This window comes from Chroicocephalus ridibundus, chromosome 4 (genome assembly GCF_963924245.1).
Source record: "Chroicocephalus ridibundus chromosome 4, bChrRid1.1, whole genome shotgun sequence".
NCBI lineage: Eukaryota > Metazoa > Chordata > Aves > Charadriiformes > Laridae > Chroicocephalus > Chroicocephalus ridibundus.
This window is the reverse complement of record NC_086287.1, coordinates 68,440,985-68,462,770: the sequence shown is the minus strand read 5'-3', so window position 1 is coordinate 68,462,770 and position 21,786 is coordinate 68,440,985. Positions and strand designations below refer to the sequence as shown.

Sequence of the window (21,786 nt, the reverse complement as noted above, 5' to 3'; positions counted from 1 at the left end):
CCTGGTCTGGTGGGAGGTGTCCCTGCCCAGGGCAGGGGGTGGAACAAGATGATCTTTAAGGTGCCTTCCAACCCAAACCATTCTATGATCCCTCCTTATTTTCTGTAGCCTGAGAATCCTATTGAAGCTTCTAATATTTCCAAAGAACCTTAACTAAAAATATGAAAGTGTAGAGCAGGAAGACCTTTAATAATCGAAATATGCTTGTGCTTCTCTGACCAAAATAAAGATAATCATATATATTGACAGAGCTTCCTTTTATTGAAGGACCAGATGGTGACCAGAAAAATAATTCACTAAAAAAAATTGTTTCAACGTGAGTATTGGTGATGGTGGTTCCAAGCCTGCCTTTGTCCTAAATGGATTTGCGTCTGTGCTGAACTCGGGATGCAGGCATGGGGCACAGCCAAAGATTTATTGGCTGTACAGTACTGTGCATAACAGCACGGTTCCCCGTCGGCACGTTGCTTCTTTGCACCGTGCATATTTGCGATGTGCGCCATAACGTACCCAGTTCATGTCACTTCTTAGCGCTTGCTTTTCAGAGGGGCGGTTTCTGGGGAGGGGGTCTCGGGCATGGCGTCCTCCCCTCTGCTCTGTTCGTGTTGGTCAGTATTGTAGGGCCCGATCCTGCAAAGGATGAAGTGCTTCTTGTGGGACTGGGTGGCCTAAAAAATTCATTTTGTTGCTGAATATTTCAAGGGAAGTGGTATGAGTCACTTCAGGAAAGAGCGCGGGGGTAGATACCTGGCAGAATCGCTGGGGGAGGAGAGCTGAGCTCCCTGCTTCAAAGGAACCGGGCAGAGGAAGGTCTTTTTCAATATTTAGAATTAGGTTTTTAAAAATGTTGTTTGGCACAGCCGATAGGAAATATCAGGTGAATATTAGATGTTGTTTGAGTCTGTGAGTGCTGAAGTGTTTTACAGTTTTCTTTAACCTTTCATGTGGTAGTTTTCTTTAACCGTTGTGAAAAGTCTTCCTTGCAATTAACTACTAGGGATTTTTGATTGAAGTATAATACTACTTAACAGTGAAATATTTAAACCTTGTATTTTCCAGATGACTTTTAAGGAGACAAATAATATGTGTGAATTAGGGGTTTGTTCATTCTAGATTTAACATTTTTACATAGACTACCTGAGTGTTTGTGTAATTATCTCTTAGAAAAGCATATAGGAAGTAGTAGAGTTAAGCCAATATGTTTTAATGAACATTACCTGCTATTTCCATTATTTCTTTTAAGTTTACATCAGTTTTGTTTGGTTTTCAGTTTTTATCTTAACTTACGTAAAAAAAAAATCTGGAAGAGAGATACTCAGTTATCTTCAAAAGTCAAAAAACATTTTTAAAATGTCACCCTTTTGCAGCACTTGGTAGGACTTTTCCTGCAAGAATTTTTGAAAATATACCTCTGAAATATCCTGATGAACTGGCCCAATAATGAGAAGCAGAGACCTTTCTGGTCTTTGCAAGGCAGCAGGGCAGCTTTTTTTTTTTTTTTTTTTTTTTGTGGTCTGAAGAGAAGGTTCCTCCTAGAAGGGCACATCTCATGGAGCAGGGAGAATAAGCAAATAGAGCTCAGGAAATAGAGAGAGGCAGCGAGTCCGGTACTGGAATAATAATAACAGTTCCCATGTCTATTCAGGTAGTTGTGTTGCCAGTTTCTTTAAAGTCACATTGAACCTTGAGTTTCTCCCCAACCGAGGAGCTTGTATTCACTGATTAAATATCCAGGAGGCCTGTGAAGAGGTCTGAATAGGAGAAACAATATAGTTTTAGCAGCAGGGAATGGGATGATTTTATCAACAGCGGTTTGGGTAGGGCTGGTCTGGAGGAATGAGATGTGACGAGACCACACCGAGATGCGATAGAGAGCAGGTTCTGGTAGGACTCCTTTCAGATGTTGCTTTCAGTTGATCTCTGCGTAGGTCAGCCCTTTGGTAACCGCGGGACGTGCGCTCCAGGGAGAATGAGACACAGATATGGAAATCTTTCCCCCGTATCTCAATTTTAAACAAGCTTCCTGGGGTTGGACGGATCTTGAGTGCAATTTTTTTTTTTCCCCAGCTTCTTCATCCGCTTCTAAAACAAATGTCCTGACTGATGACCATCCGCTGCTGGTGGGGAGCAGCTGGGAGCAGAGGCAGCTCCTGTGATGTGCAGCCGCGCAGAGCGCAATGGCGACGGGGAGTGGGGGCATTCAGCTTTGGTTTTGCATCCCAGCGTTGTTGTGGGATTGCAGTCTCTTTTATGGCTCCATAAAACACGTTGAGACCAAGTACACGGCTAGCAAAACTAAACACAACACAGACCTACCTGCAAAGTTGGCAGATGGTGTTTGGGTGCGGCATCTCTTCAGCTGAAAAATGCTTTAAAATGAGTGCAGAGTTTTTTGACGCTGTTTCTCTGCAAAGCGTGGGGGCTGGAAGGGGCCACCGGTGGGTCTCTGCTTGTCCAGAGACCTTCCTCGGTCCTGGGGAGGGGAGAGACACGTTGGGGTGCCCTGACTTGCCTGTTCAGGGCAAGCTGTCTAGGGTTAAGACACTGCTTCCTTCGTAATGTCCTGTCAGATAAAAGGTGTTGCCATGGTATTGTTCAAGATTTATATTTTCCCACATTACAATTTTCATTTCCCAAAATATAAGGAATAGCAGCACAGCCCATAAAAGATCATCAGCAGAGTAGACTCTATTGAAAGATTGTGGATTACACCCGTTTCGTGGCTTTTTAAAGGAGCTCATCATTATTCAACAATCACATTCTCGCTCAAGCTCGTCAAATAAAGCAAATAATGATTTGCAGATATGTGGGAAAATTAATGTTGCAGCTTTACTCCGAAGTTATTTCTTGTTTGTTTACTCATTTGAATATTTTTTCACTTGCAAAAGTTTCACGTGCTTTAGCACAAATATTTAATCTCATAAAACTTGGAGCTGCTGTGTGGTGCTTGCTGCTTGTTCGGTATTTTCAGAAAATTTATTGTCCTGTCAAGAAGCCAAACCAGGACAGAGGCCTCAGCCAGGAAAAGTCCAGCAAATGTCTGCAGCCAGTGGCTGCAATTTGAGCTGAAAAATCAGTTATCAAATCCTTGAGAGTGGTGATTAGGCTTGCGCGATGTAAATCCTTCTGCAAAGCACGCACTAACGTGCGCTGTTGCAGCCAATGAAAAAACAAATTAGGAATAAAAAAATTGCACTGAAATCTACCTAACTCAAAATCCATCTGACTTAAAATTTAGACCTTGTTAAGTCTGAAATTTAGATTAGCTGGAAAACTTGAGGTTCCACTGAAATCTAAGTCTGGTGCCTGCTGTCCCCTGCCTGGACGAAGCGTGAGAGTCATTCTCAGTCCTATGGACAAGGCAACACGTGATGCTTTGTGTGCCAGGAATAAAACCAAGTTGTTTCAGGTCTTCTGACTTCTTCATGCAGGTGTTGTCTGTGTCTGGGAGGAGAGATTGCCTTCTCCCTGCGCTGAACGGAGCTAACCAAAATTATCCACCTGCATGTCTCTGTAATAATGCCCCGGAATGATAATGTGTGGTTTTGGCTGGCAGCTCTATTGGGAGGATTCCCTGGTGCTTTGGGGGGTCACGGCTCGCTTATATCTGAAACTCGGCTCTGCCAGATGTCCCCCCGGAGATCCCTCCTCCCGGACGCTGGCTGGAAGTCGGGGCAAGAATGAGGAATTTAAGAGATGTCCTTTTTCTTGCTGGCTTTACCCTCTCACATCCTCTAGGATGTCAGGCGGGTTTCACATGACATTGCGGTGTCAGTGCAGCTTCCCCACCGGGCTGCTGTTTATTTCAGTTTTAGTATATTAAATGGAGTATGAAAAACACCTGAAAAGGTGCCTGCCGGCGATTTGTGCCTCGTGTGACCTTTCGCTGCCGTGAGCTCGGGCCTCCTCCTGCCCCTTTCCAGCTCTTGCTGAACACCATCCCACGTGCCCGCTCTCCTTTGTACCCTTGAGAGTCCTGGGGCAGAGAACTGTGAGTTTTTTGCTGTGAAAATCTGTTGTTAGACCCGCTCCACAGAAGTGTTCAAGCATTCAGTAACAAAGAGAACCGCTATTGGTTCTAACCAAAATCAGCGGAAAACTAATTAGAATCTGATGAGCTTCAGCTGATCCTGGCTTTCTAAGAAGACAATAGCAGTTTGATGAAATAGTTCTTGTTGACCCCTACTGATGAAGACCGCTATTTAACATTAATTTTACTTTATTTAACATTAGATTTAGATGTAATTTTAATGGGGGAGGGGGAGAAATAAGGTAGTTGATACGCACACCGTCGTGTTTCTCTGGAAGGAGCTAGGTTGAGGAGCTTCCCCATTTTCATACGTTATTTCCCCCATACAATTCTCCATAACCGGCGCCGTGTAGGAGCCTTGGGCAGACTCACTGCATCACCCTCACATCATAGCTCGGGCAGAGCGGTGCCCATCCCTGCCCTTGATCACAGCGAGGAAATGCATGCATGTGCTCCCTGGACTTTTGGGGTGAGAGCTAAACAGTCCTCTCTGCCTCCAAAACTGCTGGAAGAAGGGCACTTGCTCAAAGGCTTGACTTGTCTTGTCAATGAAAGCATCCTCTGCGAGCGACAATAAGTATCTTCTGCAGAAGTTTGGCTTTGTTAGGAGAAAAAGCTTTTTTTCACTTTTTTAAAAAAAAAAGTAAAAGGTAGAGAATAAAAGTAGATTTTTATTTGTCTGACCTTTGGTACATGGGTAGGTCTGATAAATTTACTGCTATAACCTAAAATAAATAGATCCAATTACCTGAGTGGCTGCAATATAATACTCAGCATCCTCCTCCTGGCTTGCAGAGATCCGTGCGTGCTACGGCATGGCACCTCTCTTGTTCTCCTTTTTCCAGAGTAATTACCACTTATAAACTGAATTTGGCAACATAGACTATTGCTAGGCTGGGAGGAAAATATTTTTGCACTTGTTATTGCTGTCATATTTCATTTATTAGCCTGCTATCGGGTAGTTGTAATGACTGCCGTGGTGGTGTCATGCTGGGTGGGTGACAGATGTGTTATTCCGTAAAATGAGTCCTGCCCCAAAGAGGCTGCAGTGGGAACGCAGCCGAGGGAGAGGAATGCCGATGGATGTGGGTGCCCGGAGAGATGGACCTGACAGAACTGCCGGCACAGCCCATGCGGAGCTCGGCATTGTCACTGCCAGGTTTGCGGATATCTATTTAGTTTTATAGCTTAGCTATTTAGTTTTCTAGGTGTGCTTGGTTATTTTTAAAATTTAAATGGTGGTGATTTATTTCTTTAAAAATGTACCTATTTTTTGATATCAGTCAGATTTCATTGTAGTGAAAATATACCTGAAATAGTTCCACCCCAGGCAACGATCTTCCCTTTTCCTTTTTTTGTTTCCAAATAAGGATTTCAAAAGTATTTTTCAATAGCCTCACAATAAGGAAAGGATCTCTGAAAACTACTTCATGAGGATTTCTGGGAAAGAAAACTGAAATTGAGCTTGGGGCAGATGCTCAGCTGGCATCTGATGGAACCCGCAGCGCCCTGGCTCTCCGTGACAGCCGGGCGCCTGCCCTGGGCACCAAGATGTGTCCTACCTGGGAAATGTTTTCTAAGGACTGATGGGAGTACAGTAGTTTGTAGTAGGTGTGGGTGTTCAAAAATCGACTGTTAGGGTATTTTTCAAGTGCCAGTGGTATAGTGTAAAAGCAATGATTGATAAACACTGTAATATGGTGGGTGTTCCCCCCGCCATTTGTTAGTTTAAGTGCTGTGTATCCTAATTAGCTGGACCATGGTAATGGTCCTAGGTTGCCAGGAGCACTGGAGGTTCCTTTCCTATGATGGCTCGGGCCTGATCGCACCAAGGAGAAGCGCCAAGGCTCGGTGGTTGCCCCTTGGCCCAAAAGGTTCAGAAAACGTCAGTGGTGTTGCATCTGGAAAGCAAATTTCCACACAAATAGGGATTCCCCATGGCATGCCACGAGTCGCCTTCTGTGCACAGGGCTGGGTCATGACTGCACGGTTCTGGGTTGGTTTTGCAATTCTATTTTAATTTACAGCTAGATGTAAATTCTATTTTAATTTGCAGCAAAGGGTGCTGGGGTTTTGGGGTGGTTGGTGGATTCACAGAGTCATAGAATGGTTTGAGTTGGAAGGGAGATTAAAGACCATCCCGTTCCACCCCCTGCCCTGGGCAGGGACACCTCCCACCAGACCAGGTTGCTCCAAGCCCTGTCCAGCCTGGCCTTGAACCCCTCCAGGGATGGGGCAGCCACAGCTTCTCGGGGCAACCTGGGCCAGGGGCTCACCACCCTCACAGCCAAGAATTTCTTCCTCAGATCTCATCTAAATCTCCCCTCTTCCAGTTTAAAACCATTCCCCCTCGTCCCATGGCTCCCCTCCCTGATCCAGAGTCCCTCCCCATCTTTCCTGGAGCCCCTTTAGGGACTGGAAGGGGCTGGAAGGTCTCCCCGGAGCCTTCTTTTCTCCAGGCTGAACCCCCCCAGCTCTCTCAGCCTGTCCTCACAGCAGAGGGGCTCCAGCCCTCCCAGCATCTCTGGGGCCTCCTCTGGCCCTGCTCCAACAGCTCCGTGTCCTTCTGCTGTTGGTGCCCCAGCGCTGGAGGCAGCACTGCAGGGGGGTCTCACAGAGCGGAGCAGAGGGGCAGAATCCCCCCCCTCACCCTGCTGCCCATGCTGCTGGGGATGCAGCCTGGGGTGCAGGGGGTTTCTGGGCTGCCAGCACACGTTGCCGGCTCTTGTTGAGCTTCTCATCCACCAACACCCCCAAGTCCTTCTCATCATCTGAGAAGCATGGTGGAGGAGGGCTGGCAGGGTGAATGCTGCAGGCAGAGCTGCCGTCTGCTCCCAGCCACGTTGCTCGGAGCATCCTTTGCCATCAGAGGGGTTTTAGCAGGTAGTTTGTTATAGCAGAGCTGGGTCGAGAGCGGTTTAATGGTCCCAGTTGAGTATTTATACAAATCCCTTGGAAGGGAGCGCTGTTGGAGCGGGTATGCTCTCTAGCCCCTGCCTTCAGTCTGGCTCCTTCTCCACAGTAGCTAGGAAGCTGATTTGGATTTATTTTTTGGTGGTGTTTTGTTTTCTACTGCATTAAATAAAACCAAGTTGGGACCTGGAAAGCTTAAAGTGCCATTTCATTTTGGTTTTCAATTGCATATGAAAATAATCCTCCGAATAGCTGGAGGCACCCGGAAAGAACAGCTGGAGGATGGAGAGACGTGGGAATAACGACTGCGGAGGGGTGGAAATCGTGTAAGGCTTTGCCAGCATCATAATGAGTCCTGCAGTGCAGATGAATAGAGTGATCTCTCCCCAGCATGGTTCAGCATCCAGCGACCTGCGGGAGGCTGTATTCCCAGCACCGCTCCTACCAGCCCCTCGTAGGCGTATGGTGCCCGTCTGGGTCTGCCTCTCTTCTGACTCCATTCAGGCCTTTCACCTCCAGAACGAAAAAATGGCAACGAATTGTCCAAATGGCTGCAGCACTTTCTCTAAAGGAATAGTTCCTGACATTTGCCTTAAACCCGCTGCACGAGAGCTTCACCGGGTCTCTTCCTTTCAGTCAGCTCTAGATACTGCCAGCTGTTTGCACCATTAGTGAAGACCGAGCTGTTTCCAGAGAAATATCCACAGCAGCTCCAAGATCTCCTTCCTGAAATGCACCGCTTGGTTAGGCTCCATTAGACTGGACTTCATTAGGAACTTGGTTTTCCTTTGCACCTGATGAATTAATTACGTGCGTGGTTTTTATTACCCATTTACTCAATAGTGCGGTGGTATTCTGCAGCTGCTCTTAGCCAGATTCCGATGTAAATCCCCAGCGGTGCCCCCAGCATTGCCGTCTGCGGTGCTGCCCGTGGCGGTGAGCAGCACGTGTCTTTGGAGGCCGCACCGACATCTGGTGACATCCCAGGTACCGTGAACACAGCAGCTCTTTGCCAGTGTCTCCTCTCTTCAAATTCTTCATGAATATACAGGAAGACCCTCCCATCCACACCTGTGCACCCTAACCCATGGGAGCTTGGGGGGGTTTTAAGAGCTTTTGGTGTACCTTGTTACAATTTAAAAAAAAAAAGATAAAAAAGAAGGAAAAATGAGCTTTACTGTCAAGTCTACTTGACTGACGGCAATGGGGGCTCCAGGAGAGCGGCTGCTCTGAGCAGCTTTGCCGAGGAAGGCTGCAGAGCTGTATATCAAACGCAAGTGCACAGACTTCCTCTATTTTTTTAGGTTCAGAACAAATGGTATTGGAGGAAGGTAAAACCCATTAAAGTATTTGAATAGACATTATATATGTTATATTGACTCCGTTGAGCTCTACAAGCACGTATCAGACAGAAGACATCCATGCATCTCATTCTGCTATATTTACACATATATATTAATAAATCATTTTTTGTTATAAAAGCACACAAACGCCATTGCCAACAACATAATATGTAATACCTACTTTGTAACCTATAAAACACTTGCTGCTGTGGCCTGGGAGACGAAGTGCTGCCTCTGCTGGAAGTTGAAGAAATGCCACACAATTTTCCTGAGAGTAATCTGCAGAGACTGGGAATGATATATCAGAGGCACAGGCGCAGACACAAAATAAAAAAAAAAATAATAAAATTGACTGCCTGGCCCAGGCCTTCATTACCAGGCAGGATACAAATCCTAGCAAGTAGCTTTCCCTCACAGGCAAACATGTCCTCAATAGCTTAGAAAAAGGAGAAAGAAAGAAGAAAGGCTGCCATTTTAAGCCAGAATGACTCTGACTTTCCACTGCGCATCCCCCAGGCAATAAAGTAATTTACAATATGTTTCAATCAGATATTGGAAACAGGGGTTGCTTAAATCGTCTCGGCTTTGCTGGCATTTTAAATACGTGGTGGCCGCAGCTGCCCGGTGTGGCATCATTCCCCGGCTGGGAGGGTGTGAGTCCCTCCTCCCACACGGCCCGGTCCATCACGGGCTGGTCTGCAGGCGGCAGTGAGGTCCCCTGCCCACCTCAAGCCTCAGCCCCTTGACGAAATGGTGTTACCTGACCTGATTTATCATTTACTGGCCTTGCTTTCTGTGGTGCAAATCCTGCCCCAAGAGTATTTAAAGGTTATTCCTTCTCCGTAGCTGACATAGGTTGTTGCTAAAATGCCATTCCTATTGGGTGAATCAAATAAGAAGCGTCCAGGAATGCAGCAGAAGCAGAGGCATCAGTTTCTCTTATTTACTGCTGTTGCTAGAGTTGGGAGAGAGAACCAGATTAATTTGCTGAGGCTGGAATGCAAATTGGAGAAAGCAAATCAGAAGGTAAAGTCTCTGCTCAAGGCCACGCAGTCAAATTCACTCCATAGTATGTTTTCTCCTTAACAAATCTTAAAATAAAGCCCAAGATATGATCCACACCATGAAGAGCAGCTGCCTGCTTTAAAACAAACAAGCATCCTTGCTGTCATTTCTCTTGATAGCTAGGGAGCCTGCCTTTTCCATTTTATAATCCTTAAGACATGAATGTACTTAGGCTAAAAAATTCATTAAACATTAATATAAAGCCTGTTTTAACTTCAGACTCTTTGCTTCCCAAAGATAATTGTTTAAGAGAATGAACTGTACTCCCTTTGCGGCTTTTCCATGTATTTTTCAAAAACTAATACTAGAATTATGAAAGATAGGAATAAGTATAGCAAAGTAAATTAAATCAAATTGCTGAAGCCTTGGGGAAGAGCTAATGCAAATGAACTAAACACGTATAAGTTCCAAACAGCTCCAGAGTAAGTTTCCTTCTGAGCATCATTACTCTCGGAAGATGCCTCAGCACCTTCGCTAGCTGTGAAGCCACTGTCTTGTAAGAACAAAACCCAGAAAAATAAACCGTTAGCTCGGGCTAGTATCATGTATTGTAGTTTTTATCGTCTCTTTCCTTTTCCATTAAGGTTATTACCTGCAAAAGCGCAACTCTGAAATGAGCAACCAAAGTTAATTTTCTTTTTCTGTCACTGGGTATCATCTGTTCATGGATAGATGGAAATTCTGTATTTTAAAGACTATTTTGACCTTAAAGGCAGGGGAAACTTTATTTAAAAGCTATTTATAACGCTGAAGTATCTTATAAGTAAATAAACCAAGGAAAAGAGAAAGAGGGGACTGAATACCGACATACGCTAAAAGTCATTAAAGCGGAGCTGCTGTGGAGAGGGGAACAGAGAATTATTGTTCACCGAATATGATGCATCAAAGGGAAGACAAGTTTTGGATGGTCAAACATTAAATGGGCTTATAAGTAATGGAAGAAAATGATAGCAAAATCATCCATTAAAGGCTATTTAACGCATCACAGAGCTTTCGGAAAGGTCCTGTCCCAAAGCTCCCCTGTGCTCTCCCTCTCCCCCAGGCACGCAGGACCAGCGGAGCATGGAGGGTCTCCAGTCACATGCCGTTTGACCATCCTTATGTTGTATTATTTTATAGGTTAATCTGTGTCCGGCTCAAAGCTGGTGAAATTTTTACCTGGATTTAATAGCGTGGTGCTGGCTGTGAGGGTAAAGGCAATAGGGCTGAAGAGGTTATGGATATGGAATTGTTACGGCTGAAATGGAAAGAAAATCTGGAGAGCTTACTTCTCAGGGCAGAGAACTGACTGACAACAGTAAAAGTTTGCAAATTTGATTAGTAATTTCTCTGATATCCACGATGTTTCATGATTTAGAAGGCATTTGGAAAGTATGAACAATTACAAGAGGGTGGTTAGAGGAAAATACGAGAATCTGTGAGAGGCAGATCAGGCTTGACTAGCTGAACAGCTCTCCCTTAGAAGAAACCTGAGATGTGGCACATTTTCCTTCCCAACAATAACTCTCATCTTTAAGCCAGCAATTCCCTGCAAAGCTACTGCTTTGGGAAACTATCAGTGAAGCAGAATAAGGTGGAGAAATTGTACAGTGAGGGCAGATGAAGACACTATTGGGTTGTGTTGAAAGGGCAAACATCAGGCTGGGGAGAGACTAGTGGAATTTCTTTTCTTTTTTTTTGTATTCTTCTTTTTTATCTTCTTTTGTATTTTTGTATTCTGCACCTGGGCACAAAGAATAGTCATGCTGTGATGAAATTTTCTGATGACACAAAATCGGGGGATATTATCAATGGAAAGAAAACGGCTTGCGGCATTGAGGATTTAGGATTTCTGGTCTTTTATTTGCAGCTATCTGTGGCTGCACCGCAATCTATGTACCAGTTCAGGATCTGGCTTCAAAATTATACAAAGCCGTGTGATATTTAATCTACGCAGAGGAAAGGTCAGGATGGGATCGATGGGGTTTTGAGTTGGTAGTTTCCACATCATCTCTTCATCAGTCATTTTTGGAGGAATCTCAGCTGGGGGCAATTGTCCTCAGAGTTAATATCTACCATGTCATCGTCCTGTACCGCTGAGCCCCGTATCCCGTCTCTGATGCTGCTCACCGCTTCTGCCTCTGCTCGCCTTGCCACCAAATCATGGTAGTTCGCTCCAAGTAATTCTGAACTTGGATCATGACACAAGATAAATGGTGATTATTGTAATGAGCTACCAATACGATAGCTGGGTGTCATGAGCAATGTTGTCTCAATATGATAGTCTCCAAAATTTACCTTAATTTCAAGTAATTAGCTGGATTCTTGTCTAAGCAAGAGATGGTGAGCAGCAGTACCTGGCCGAGTACGGTTCCTAATTTACAGGAGCTGAGGGAATCTCTTTACAGCTTCCATTATGTAGGGAATTAAATGTCAAGAGTCTGAAGGTTATTGGTATCTGTGATGGAGATACCAATCAATGAAGAACCTCAGGACAAGATGCTCTTGGAGAGATAATGGTAAAAGAGAGCTCCTTCTGAAAGGAGCACAGTGTGGACTCCGGGAAGATCATTCTCTTGCAGAGCTCGTCAAGGATTTTGTATTTTTATGTTTTATGTCTGTAAGACATAATATGGATGCAAAGATTTCATGCATCTTACTGGCACAGGAGGCTTTCAGGATTTCTTCTTTCTCATGGGCTAAAAAAATGAGCTGTGGTTTTTTTTTTTTAAAGAGCCAGAATGTCTTGTCACTCGCCGTTTTGCATCCAATGGCAAACACGTGCACGTTTTTCCTGCGCGTTACCTGACCCAAATAGCTGTGCTGACAAGAGCCGAGTGCCAGCATTATTCTGTCCAGGTTGCCGTTACTCTTCCGCAATGACTAAGTTATCAAAAGGTGAATGGGAGCGTGAAGTTAAGTTTTTGCATGCGCTGCATGTTGGCTATATTTTATTTATTGTGTATTTTGCTGGAATCAAAAGTGTGTCAGACTTTGTAGCTGCAAATCTAAGTTTTTTAAAACGCAGTTTCATTCAAGATCTGGGAAAGTGGCCTGTTCTGTGCTTACTGGAATATCGAAACTACCACCTGAGCGGGTAGAAAAGATTAATGTATGATTATATATTTGTTGAAGCCTGAAGACGGCTGCCAGGGTGGGGGTGTGCGTGGGGGTGTCTGTGCTGCTTCCTTGATCCATCTCTTGTCCCACAAAGTTAGATCCCCCACTGAACACAGAATCCCTGCCTCCATTCTCTGCCAGGGTTATTGCTGCCTTCTGCACTTTGTATAAACTGAGTTGAGGCTTTTATCTCGTTTTTCTCCCCCTTCCTCTTCCAGAAAGTCCCGTGAGTCAGAGTCTGGGGTTCCGCCGTGAGGCTCAGGAGGGCTGCGCCTCCTGAGCTACATGGGATCTCTTGCTGCATCTCAAGTGATAACATCAGCGAAGCATCACAGTGTCTTTTAAGTACTCAGCAAAAAACCATCAATGAGCAGAATGCAATGCTTTGGGCGTGCATGTTTCTGTTACGAGCTGATCAGTATCTGTCGAGGTTGTATACTTACTGGTATTGAGTTCCCCTCTCGTGGATGCGGTGATGCTCTGGCCTTTCAGCAGTGGCTGGTTAACTCTGTCCCTCACGCTAATTCCCTCACGAATCTCCTTCCCTCCCTTTCTCTCTCCTGCAGACCCCCCAGCCGTGGAGCCCACCTTCCTGGAGATTCGGCAAGGCCAAGGCCGGAGCATCACCATGAGCTGCCGGGTCCTGCGGGCATATCCCACCCGGGTCCTCACCTACGAGTGGCGCCTGGGCAGCAAGCTGCTACGCACCGGCCAGTTCGACGTGCAGGACTCCACCGAGTACACCGTCAGCAGCCTCTCCCGCGACAGCTATGGCATCTACAACTGCAACATCATCAACGAAGCGGGTGCGGGGCGGTGCAGCTTCCTCGTGACAGGTAGGCTTGGCCATGTCATGGTGCGCCGAGAGGATGGACTCAGCGTGCTGCAGGCTTGCGTGCTGTTGGGTAACGCTGCTCCTAACGAATTGCCAAAGAAATACATCCTTCGAAGTAGAATCATGGCTTAAGGCATCTGGTTTGGATTCTGGGGAGGTTGGTAATAAAATAGGAGATTAGCTTCTTTCGGTGGTTCAAGGATAAAGATTTTTACGCGCAAAATGTAAATATCCCTTCTCTGCAGGCATCTGTCAGTGGACTTTTGAGAGAGGTCTGAGAGAGTCATCAGGCAGCAAGTTTCTTCTAGTTGAAGTTTGCAATAAGGCTTGAATTTCTTTTTCTCTTTTGGTTGCTCAGCAAGCTCAGAGACCGAGGTGGGCAGACCACAGTCTCAAGCAACTTCAAGCTGCCTGGGTACAAAGGGCTGTTGAAATTTGTTCCTTTTCTCAAAAAGCAAAGGGCTTTGTGAAGTTCGTACACAAGATCACAGATCCAGGGAGGACATGCAAGCCCTGCCATGATCTACCCATGCTGTGTAATTAATGCACTGGATTGAGACAAACTCCACATGCCTTTTGTCTTTCGTATCTTGGTTCTGAATGTTAAACGGGGCGTTTAGACATGCAAGTCTTGATTCTTTCTCTACTGGAAACTAGTTACCATGACTGGAAGACTCAGATGCCTGATCCTGCAACACCCTGTCCCCATAGCAGATGTGCCCAAGATGAAGTCCTCTGGTCGCTGGAGTACATCAGCTGTAGGCTCCCCATCTCTCTAGGCTGGTTGTCCAGGCACTTTTTAGAATCACTGGAGAGAAAAAAGCATCTCTATTAAGTGAACCATCTCCTCCCAAGGTCTGCGGTGTGTCAGGAACCCCCCTGTTCCTCTGCACCAGCTGAGAGGGGTGTCCAACCACCCGCCCTGCATGGGCTCTCTCTGGAGGACAGCATGAGTAGCCCCAGCCTCCCTAAGGACATGGGAGCAGTAGCCCCATTTCAGCCCCAAATCCCTCCTATCAGCTGCTTGAAAAGGAATCATGGGAAAAAAAACCCACAACAAACAAGAAATTCAGAATATGTAGAGGAGAGCTGTCTTAGAAGGAAAAATCTCCCATTGTAGTTGGGATTTTACTCTTGTTTACCGACTTGGCTCCAGCTACGATCATATCTAAACGAGATTTTGCTTTTGGGGTCGCTGGCAGCTCCCTGGGCCCTGCCATTGTTTGGGAAAATGGGCATTGTTATCAGCTTCACTGCTGCCAGCAGAGAGGGCATGGATGAGCTGCAGAGCGTTTCTCAGGGACCCTGCTGTGCCCAAGTCCTGGGTACCAGGGTAGACCCTTTATTCTCGTGGGAATAAAGGAAACAGTTTGATTCAGCTCCCCAGTCTTTTTCATTAAAATTTGTTTTTTATAGGAAATTACGTGGGCCTGCTTTCCTGTGGATAGGTTTTTTTTTCCTCTTTTGGACCCGGTTGAACGGCATCTCGTTGGCAGGGATTTCAGGGGACCAGCGGCGCACGGTACAAAGTGGTGGGAAGGTAGCGAGCACCCCGGTGACTGATGGCTCCGCTTCTCACAAAATGTAATCAAGCCTGTGGCTGACTTCATCCTTCAGAGCCCGCGCAGAGTTATTTTCACAGCCACCGACTTCTCCAGATCTTTGGAGTTTAATCCAAAAGGTGGCTCCGAAGGGAACCAGAGAAACAGTCTTTTTCCTCAAATGAGTAAATGCAGTTCAATTTACTGTTCATCACACTTTGGACCTGAGACTGTGGAAACCTATTCGAAGGCAATTATTTTGCCAAGACTGGGGCAATCTGAGTGGCTTTCTGTGATTTATTACCATGCCAAAGAAAGACACATAACTGAAAATTAGTACTAAAATGGTTTTATGATATACTCTGCCTTGCATCTCTCCGCGTGCCTTGCTCATTTTTAGTTCATAGCGTTATGCGAATTTTTGCTGTGTGGTTGGGTTAAGGATGCTGAAAAGTAACACTTGGACTTTGGTGCTTTCCTCATTCTGTTAAAGTTAAAACTGATGTGTTTATTAAATACATTCTTTGATACACGGAGTTGAAACTGCTCTCAGGAAAGAGCAGCAGCCGTATTCTGGTCCCAAGTCTTATCAGGACAGATGAAGTTAAAGCACTGGGGGACTGAAAATGTGTAGAAGACAAATGACGAAGTGGTTAAAAAGGAGGTTTACATTTCACCGGGAATGTGAATACAGAAAAGAAATGGGTCACTTCTTAGACACACGCAGGGAGAAAAAAGCCAAATAAATAACCCAGTGGCAGGAACGTGGTTACAGTGGAGAGCTTTTCCTTTGGGTGGAATAATGGGAGTTGTTGTAGCCCATCTTTAGCTGGTTTTATTTCCAGGTTTTCATGTAGTAACAGTGTGCTGCAGTGCTCACGTTGCAGGGGCTGCAGAGAAGCATTGGTATGCTAAGAGAAAGGTTTTCAGTACAGTATTAAAAGCAGCCTGGATGAAAAGATTTATACTGGCCCTAGAGTTTGCAAACCCTGTTTTTACTGCATTTGTATTTTGAGCCAGATTTGAGAAGATGACGGCAAAATAAATCACGTGTGGAAAAGGGGGTTGATTTATATCAGGTGGGCCAATCTGAGGCAGATTTAACCTGCTACTGTCTTAAAAAATAAATAAGAACATACAAGCAAAATTGTATTTGTGGGAAAGCAAAGTTGAGTTCATGCTGTTTCCAGCTTCACTATCTATATATTTTATTCAGCGGTTGATAGCGCACATCGTACCCAAAGAGCACCAAAAAGAACATTTCAGGCAGTGTGTCATTAAAAACCCTGCCAGGGCTGGAAGCAAGTAGAAAAAAGTAAAAATACTATAGTAGATGCGCAAAACATCATGAATGGCACAGAAGGCTCCATGCAGGCAGCAGAAGGATTTGGGTGCTGGAGAAAGGCCGGGTGAGCGCGGGGGAGGTCCCACTCCCTTGAGAGGATGCTGCTCCTCGAGGGGCAGACCCGGAGGCTTCCCTGGGTCGCATCCTGGCTCCTGCCAGCCCAGGACATCCCAGGGACACCTTTTTCACAGCCACTTGGGTCTCTTCAAGGCAGGGGAGGTTGAACTCGGTATTTTCTAAGTTCCCAGCGTGCAAGAGATTGATCCAGCAAGCCTTTGCATTGCTGTCAGGAGGGCTGGCGCTGCAGCAGGGGTTGTTCAGCAATATTCTGTGAACCTGGGGAGCTGTTTAGGGTTAAGATTACCCATAATGGGGGTACCTGGCAAGTCTCGGCATACCACTACATCTTCAGTGGCTTATAACTTGGGCGAGCTTTAACTACTTGCGCTGAAATTTGCTGTGCTGATGGCTGCCTTGGGCTGAATCGTTCTCAAAAGCTGCCGTCCAAAGAGGTCTTCTGTAAATAAGGGAAAATGATATTTTCTTTCATCCCCATTAAATGCTTCAATTTAATCAATACGGTTAAAAGGGCCAGATACACATCCTTGCATGAGTCCTTGCTTAAGTCACACCATAAAATTTGTCTGTCCGTAGTTTATGGGGCTGGCTTGACAATGCTATATGTAATTTGTGAGATACTATTTAAATTAGTAATCATAACACCGGGTAGTACTAAACAAAGCTACTAATGACATTAGGTTGATGCAGTTACCAACTAATTTCTGATCCACCATTGAGCAGCGATGGGTTTGAATATTGGGTTTGTGTCGTTCTGTTTTGTGGAATTTTTTCACCGTAAAATATTGCATTCATTAACGAGCCAATCTTTCATTATTTACTTATTCAGTCTTGCGTCATACTTTCAGTGCTTCTGGCCAAGAGCAACATCAAGCCAATCAACTCGTAATTATGTAGGCTATAATTGCTAGCTACCAGCATGACCACAGCTTTGCCTTTCTTTGGAGCTTCACTGGTGTTACTGAATTAAAGACAGTGCCGAGCAAACCTGGGGGCATGGACGTACCCACCGTGTCCGTGGTCTAGCTGGGGGTGTCCACTCAGCCTGCTGGCGGATCTCCCATCTCCTGCCTTCTGTTCCCCAATGCCTTAGGAAACTGGAATTTCAGGAGCCAGAATCATCCCTTATGTATGATCCCAGCATCCATCCCCGGTAGGAGCTGTGGGATTCCTCATGTAGCCTTGCGTGAAGGTCTTCGCTGGAAACCTGTTCAGCAATTTCTGCCTCAGTGTTTCTTCTTCGCCCTTGGCTCCCTACGCGGTATCGCTGTGGTCTGTGCAGCATCGAGCTGAAATCGTATCACAGTCAGCATCCAGCCTCTTGTGAAAGCCAGGATGCTTTTCCCACAAGAGCATGATCTTAAAATAAATTGCAGGCACTTGAAATTGCAGGGTATTGGGTTCTTCTCCATGACCGCGTTAGCTGAATTGAACAGTGTTCTGCCGTTTAAAGTTTTATAGCTTTGCTAATCCTTTTTATTAGGGAAGGCCTTTTGCACTGAACTAAGGGCCAGAAGAAGTGTGTATTGTTTGTAGCTTCCCACTTTGATTTTTTTCTTTGAAACTCTATGGGATCCATGGAAAGCAACAAGCAAAAATCCTATTTTAGAAAACTTGTTTGGAAACAGACTCATTGTCCTCTTTTGACCTGCACAGTCCCAAAAAGGCAGGATTTTGCCAGTGAACTATTTTCACTTTATACTGGGGGTTTTGTCAATTGTGAAGGCAACTTCCCAAGCAAGTAACTCCGTGCAATTTTCAGTGGCTGAACTGTCTGTGTGCTGGCTGGAAGACGTGGCAATGCCTCTAATATCAGCTCTGTTCCTCACGGTGTGGTTACCCATCGCGGAGTGATAGACCAGCACCGGGACTGCTGGGGGGACGGGCAGGAGCCATGTGCTCTTCACAAATGCTTCAAATTCAGCAGTCTTCCTCTCCATTTTCCAGGAATGTGTAGCTGTTGTGACACCAGAGTCATTGCAACTGGGTATTCCCTAGCAGTGGCTAAGGGATGCTGGTTGTTACTGAAGCCTTGCTCGCAATAGTTCCTTGGGTTTTTTTTCTAAATCCACTTGTTTCTCCTCGTGGCTCAAGCTGGTAACTGCCGGCAGTTGTTCTGGGCTTTGGGTTGTCTGTGTGAGTTTGGTGTCTTGGTTGACCGGTCGGGTTTTTTGACAATAGCTCTCAATTGAGTACAATGACGTGGACACATTAGCAAAGCTCATTGCCGAACGTGGCAGTGGAAACATAGGGATCAAGAGTAATCTACCGATCTAAAATATTTCAGGAGAATAATCTTCCTAAGCTAATGTAAGATTAACCGGTGAGTTGAAAACAATCATTTGCTTTCGATATCGGTGAGATGTATGCCAGCACAGTCTAAATGAATATTGTCATTACTTTGGTAGGTTTTAAAGCTATAAGAGACCATCCTGTCTTTCCTGTAGCACCAGCTCTTCACGCACTCTCAGTTTAAGGGGGCTGTCTAGGGAACTCGGTAATCATAACTTAGGAGCAAAACCCGGTGCCTGGCAAAAATACCAAAAAGTAAGATTTTTGACCCATTTGAGGTGTATGCTAATTCATTTTATGCTCATTGCTAAACAAAAATACAACCCAGAACTTGAGCAAACACCCGTGGCCTGAGCGTTCCTCCTAACACCACAGCGTTCAGCGATTAGCGCTGTAATTGCTGTCCTCCCCCCACCCAAAGGACAGCTTCTGCCAAACAAACCTACGAGCCTCAAAAGTGCGCAAGTGGGGAGTAATAATATGATTTTATGCTCTGATTCTTTGTCTGGAGAGCCTTGCAGTAATCATGCATGTTATTTTACCAGCGTATGAACCTGGGTAAAATGGGCCTTGCTAGCCAATAGCCTCCGGCCAGTGGCCAAAGCCTTACCTGCCCCTGTTTGAGGCCAGTGGCTGTGCTCCTGCAGGTGAGCTCCTTGGCTCTTACCTTGGAGACTTTGGAGGAAAATACGTCGCTTGTCGATATGAAGAGGTTCAGTTTTGCTAAATGGGCTTCAAAGCTTCCCAAGTGAGGAGAGGGCAGGATTCCTGCTTCGTTCCCTGCATCCTCCACGGTGGATGCACCTGCCCATGCTGAAAATACCCAACCCCTCAAATCATGGACTGCTGCCCGGTCGTGACTTAAAGGCAGGCGCCTTCTCAAAATCTCATCAGGCTCAAGAATCAGATGACAATAATTTCACATACTGAGGGGCCTGTCCCTCGCTCTCTCTCATTAATAGGAACATTTCCAGTTATAGCTTTTAGGCTTAAAGCTGTGTTTTTCTCTCTCCTGCTGATGTCCTTAATGAATATACAGGGACATTGACTGCATCGCTGGCCATCCTGGACCAATTAACACAAGGTGCTGGTGAAAAATGAAATCTGGAAAAATATTTTTCCTCTTTCCGTTCTACACTGTGAAATGTTTCTATATGTTTCTGGGACAAAAAAATTGTGTGGTTCAATCAGTAGTGTCCTTGTAATTTTAAAAATCAAAGCCGAAGGTAATGACAGTCACAGGCGTGTCACTGGGGCAGGTTAGGAACAGCTGTTGGTATTTTAGGAAGCTTATATGGGAAAGGCAAGTGCTGTAGTGGAAATACAGACATTTTCTTTTCTTAGAATAAATCAAATATTCTCCTTGGTAGATACACTCCTGTTTCTCTTATACACATTTCCCTCAGTGGGAATTAAGGAATTATATTTGCTTTGTTCTTTCAAATATTTATCTTTTGCTTTTAATATGTGACATTTTTCCTCCAAACCGCTTACTGTCGGTATTTTTGGCGGGGTAAAGCCCTGGTTCGACTGAAGTCTAAAGAGAACAGATCCACTTTGGTGAATTCAAAATTTGTCGTGTGGAGTCAGCACCAGAGGGCTTGAGGGTCGGTGGTTTTAAATCTTCCCAGTTTATGCTGTCTGCTTCTCGAATACTGTGGTATCTCCCCGATGCCTCCTTGCATCCATCCTCCGTTGGAGCAAATCCCCGCACAGGCGTGCAGGAGCCCTGCAGCAATGCGCTCGTGCCCGTTAGCCAGCTGCCATTAATTTTTAATCTGAAGATCCTCTCTTCAGTGTTATTATTCCTCTTTGTTTATTTCAGCTGCCTTTTTTTTTTTTTCTCTCGAGTTTGTTTTTTGCCATTTTATCATCTTAACGCAGAGCAGGGGTTGTTTTTGCGGTTGGGAGCCCAGGGGGCAGCTGCCAGAGGGCAGCGCAGAGCGGGTCTTCCTCAGCCTCCTCCCACGTTACAAGAAAATTCAATTTAGCCATTTTCTCCCTGAAAGTATTTCTTAGGCACTTTACATCCTTTCCCTCCAGCTTAAGCCAAATTTAGTACTTGAACAATGGGAGAGACAGAGGGATGAAGAGGGGATGGGGGTTGCAGGAGGTTGTCCCCTTGTCTCCTCGCTCCCACCCGTCTCGTCCTCTCCCGTCTCCGCTCTGTTCTCCCACACACGGCCCATGCTGGATTCAGAGCACGGAAAAAAAAGTCACATGAGGTCAAAGAATGTCCACACAAATATACCAACAAGTACACAAAAATATCTTTTAAAATAGCTGTCTTGCACTGTCAAGACTTGGATGCTCCTGTCCTTCTGTGTTCCCTTGCAGTTCTGTGCTCCATCTGCTCCCTGTCCCCAGATCCCCTATTTTGCTTTCTTTGAGTGTTAGGCAAATTTTTTATTTTTTTAATTCATTTTCTTGTCATAAAGATTACTTTAAGTGATACAATTTAGTATCACTCAATAACATCCAGATTGTCTTGGAGCATATATGCGTTGTCTGAGGACGTTTCTGAAACCAAAGCGGTGCTTGGACTCTCTGCCTGAATTTGTGCAGGTCATTGGTGACCGGCTGCTGGCTCCGCACCGTGGAGCACTAACCTACTTATAGCCTTTAGATACTTCATCTGCCTCGAGATTAGCCATGACATTTTCCTGAACCGCTGAGATACTTCTGGTAGTTTGGCCCTGGGTCGCTCGGCGGCGCATTCCCGTCTGACAGCAGGCACTCGCGTACTTCGCTTTAATGGCCAATTTTCTGATGGTTATCCTTTTGAAATCTGCTGGAGTGCAAGGCTGAGACCGAGGTCCGGTTCCCCTTCCCCTTTATCTTCTTCTCTTGGGTAGTGTTACTGAGAGCCTTGGATTGAATTTTCATCTCCTTGCTGCTGATTTACAGCCTGAACAAAGATGCTATCGCAGTGATGTCTGTTTTTGAAAATTGCTTTAAAACCATGCAAAAATGGAGAACAGTGCCTTTTTTTTCTTTTTTTTTTCTTTTCCTTTTTTTTTTTTAAACAATTCAATGCAAGACCAGCTGTCTGTCTTTTGCTGTTGTCAGCAAGTGCAGAGCCTGTGGTCGTCAGTGGGATGCCCTGGTGCTCGGCAGCACGGAGAAGTGAAGGCATGCAGTGATGCTGTCTGGTTCAGCCCAGCTCTTCCTCCCGAGCAGGACTCCCTGGAAGGAACTGGTGTGATGCTGGTTTGGAGATGCCCCCGTGCTCTTTTGGGCCTCTC

The 21,786-nt window shown here is 45.5% G+C and overlaps 1 protein-coding gene across 1 annotated transcript in view; it reads left to right on the top strand.

Annotated features, from left to right (window-relative positions):
* The window catches only part of MDGA2 (MAM domain containing glycosylphosphatidylinositol anchor 2), a 369,386-nt gene that overhangs the window by 276,597 nt on the left and 71,003 nt on the right, over nucleotides 1-21,786 (top strand). Inside the window, exon 9 of the mRNA XM_063333753.1 lies at nucleotides 13,017-13,286. Coding sequence (XP_063189823.1) covers nucleotides 13,017-13,286 — 270 coding nt within the window. The remainder of the gene's footprint in view (nucleotides 1-13,016; nucleotides 13,287-21,786) is intronic.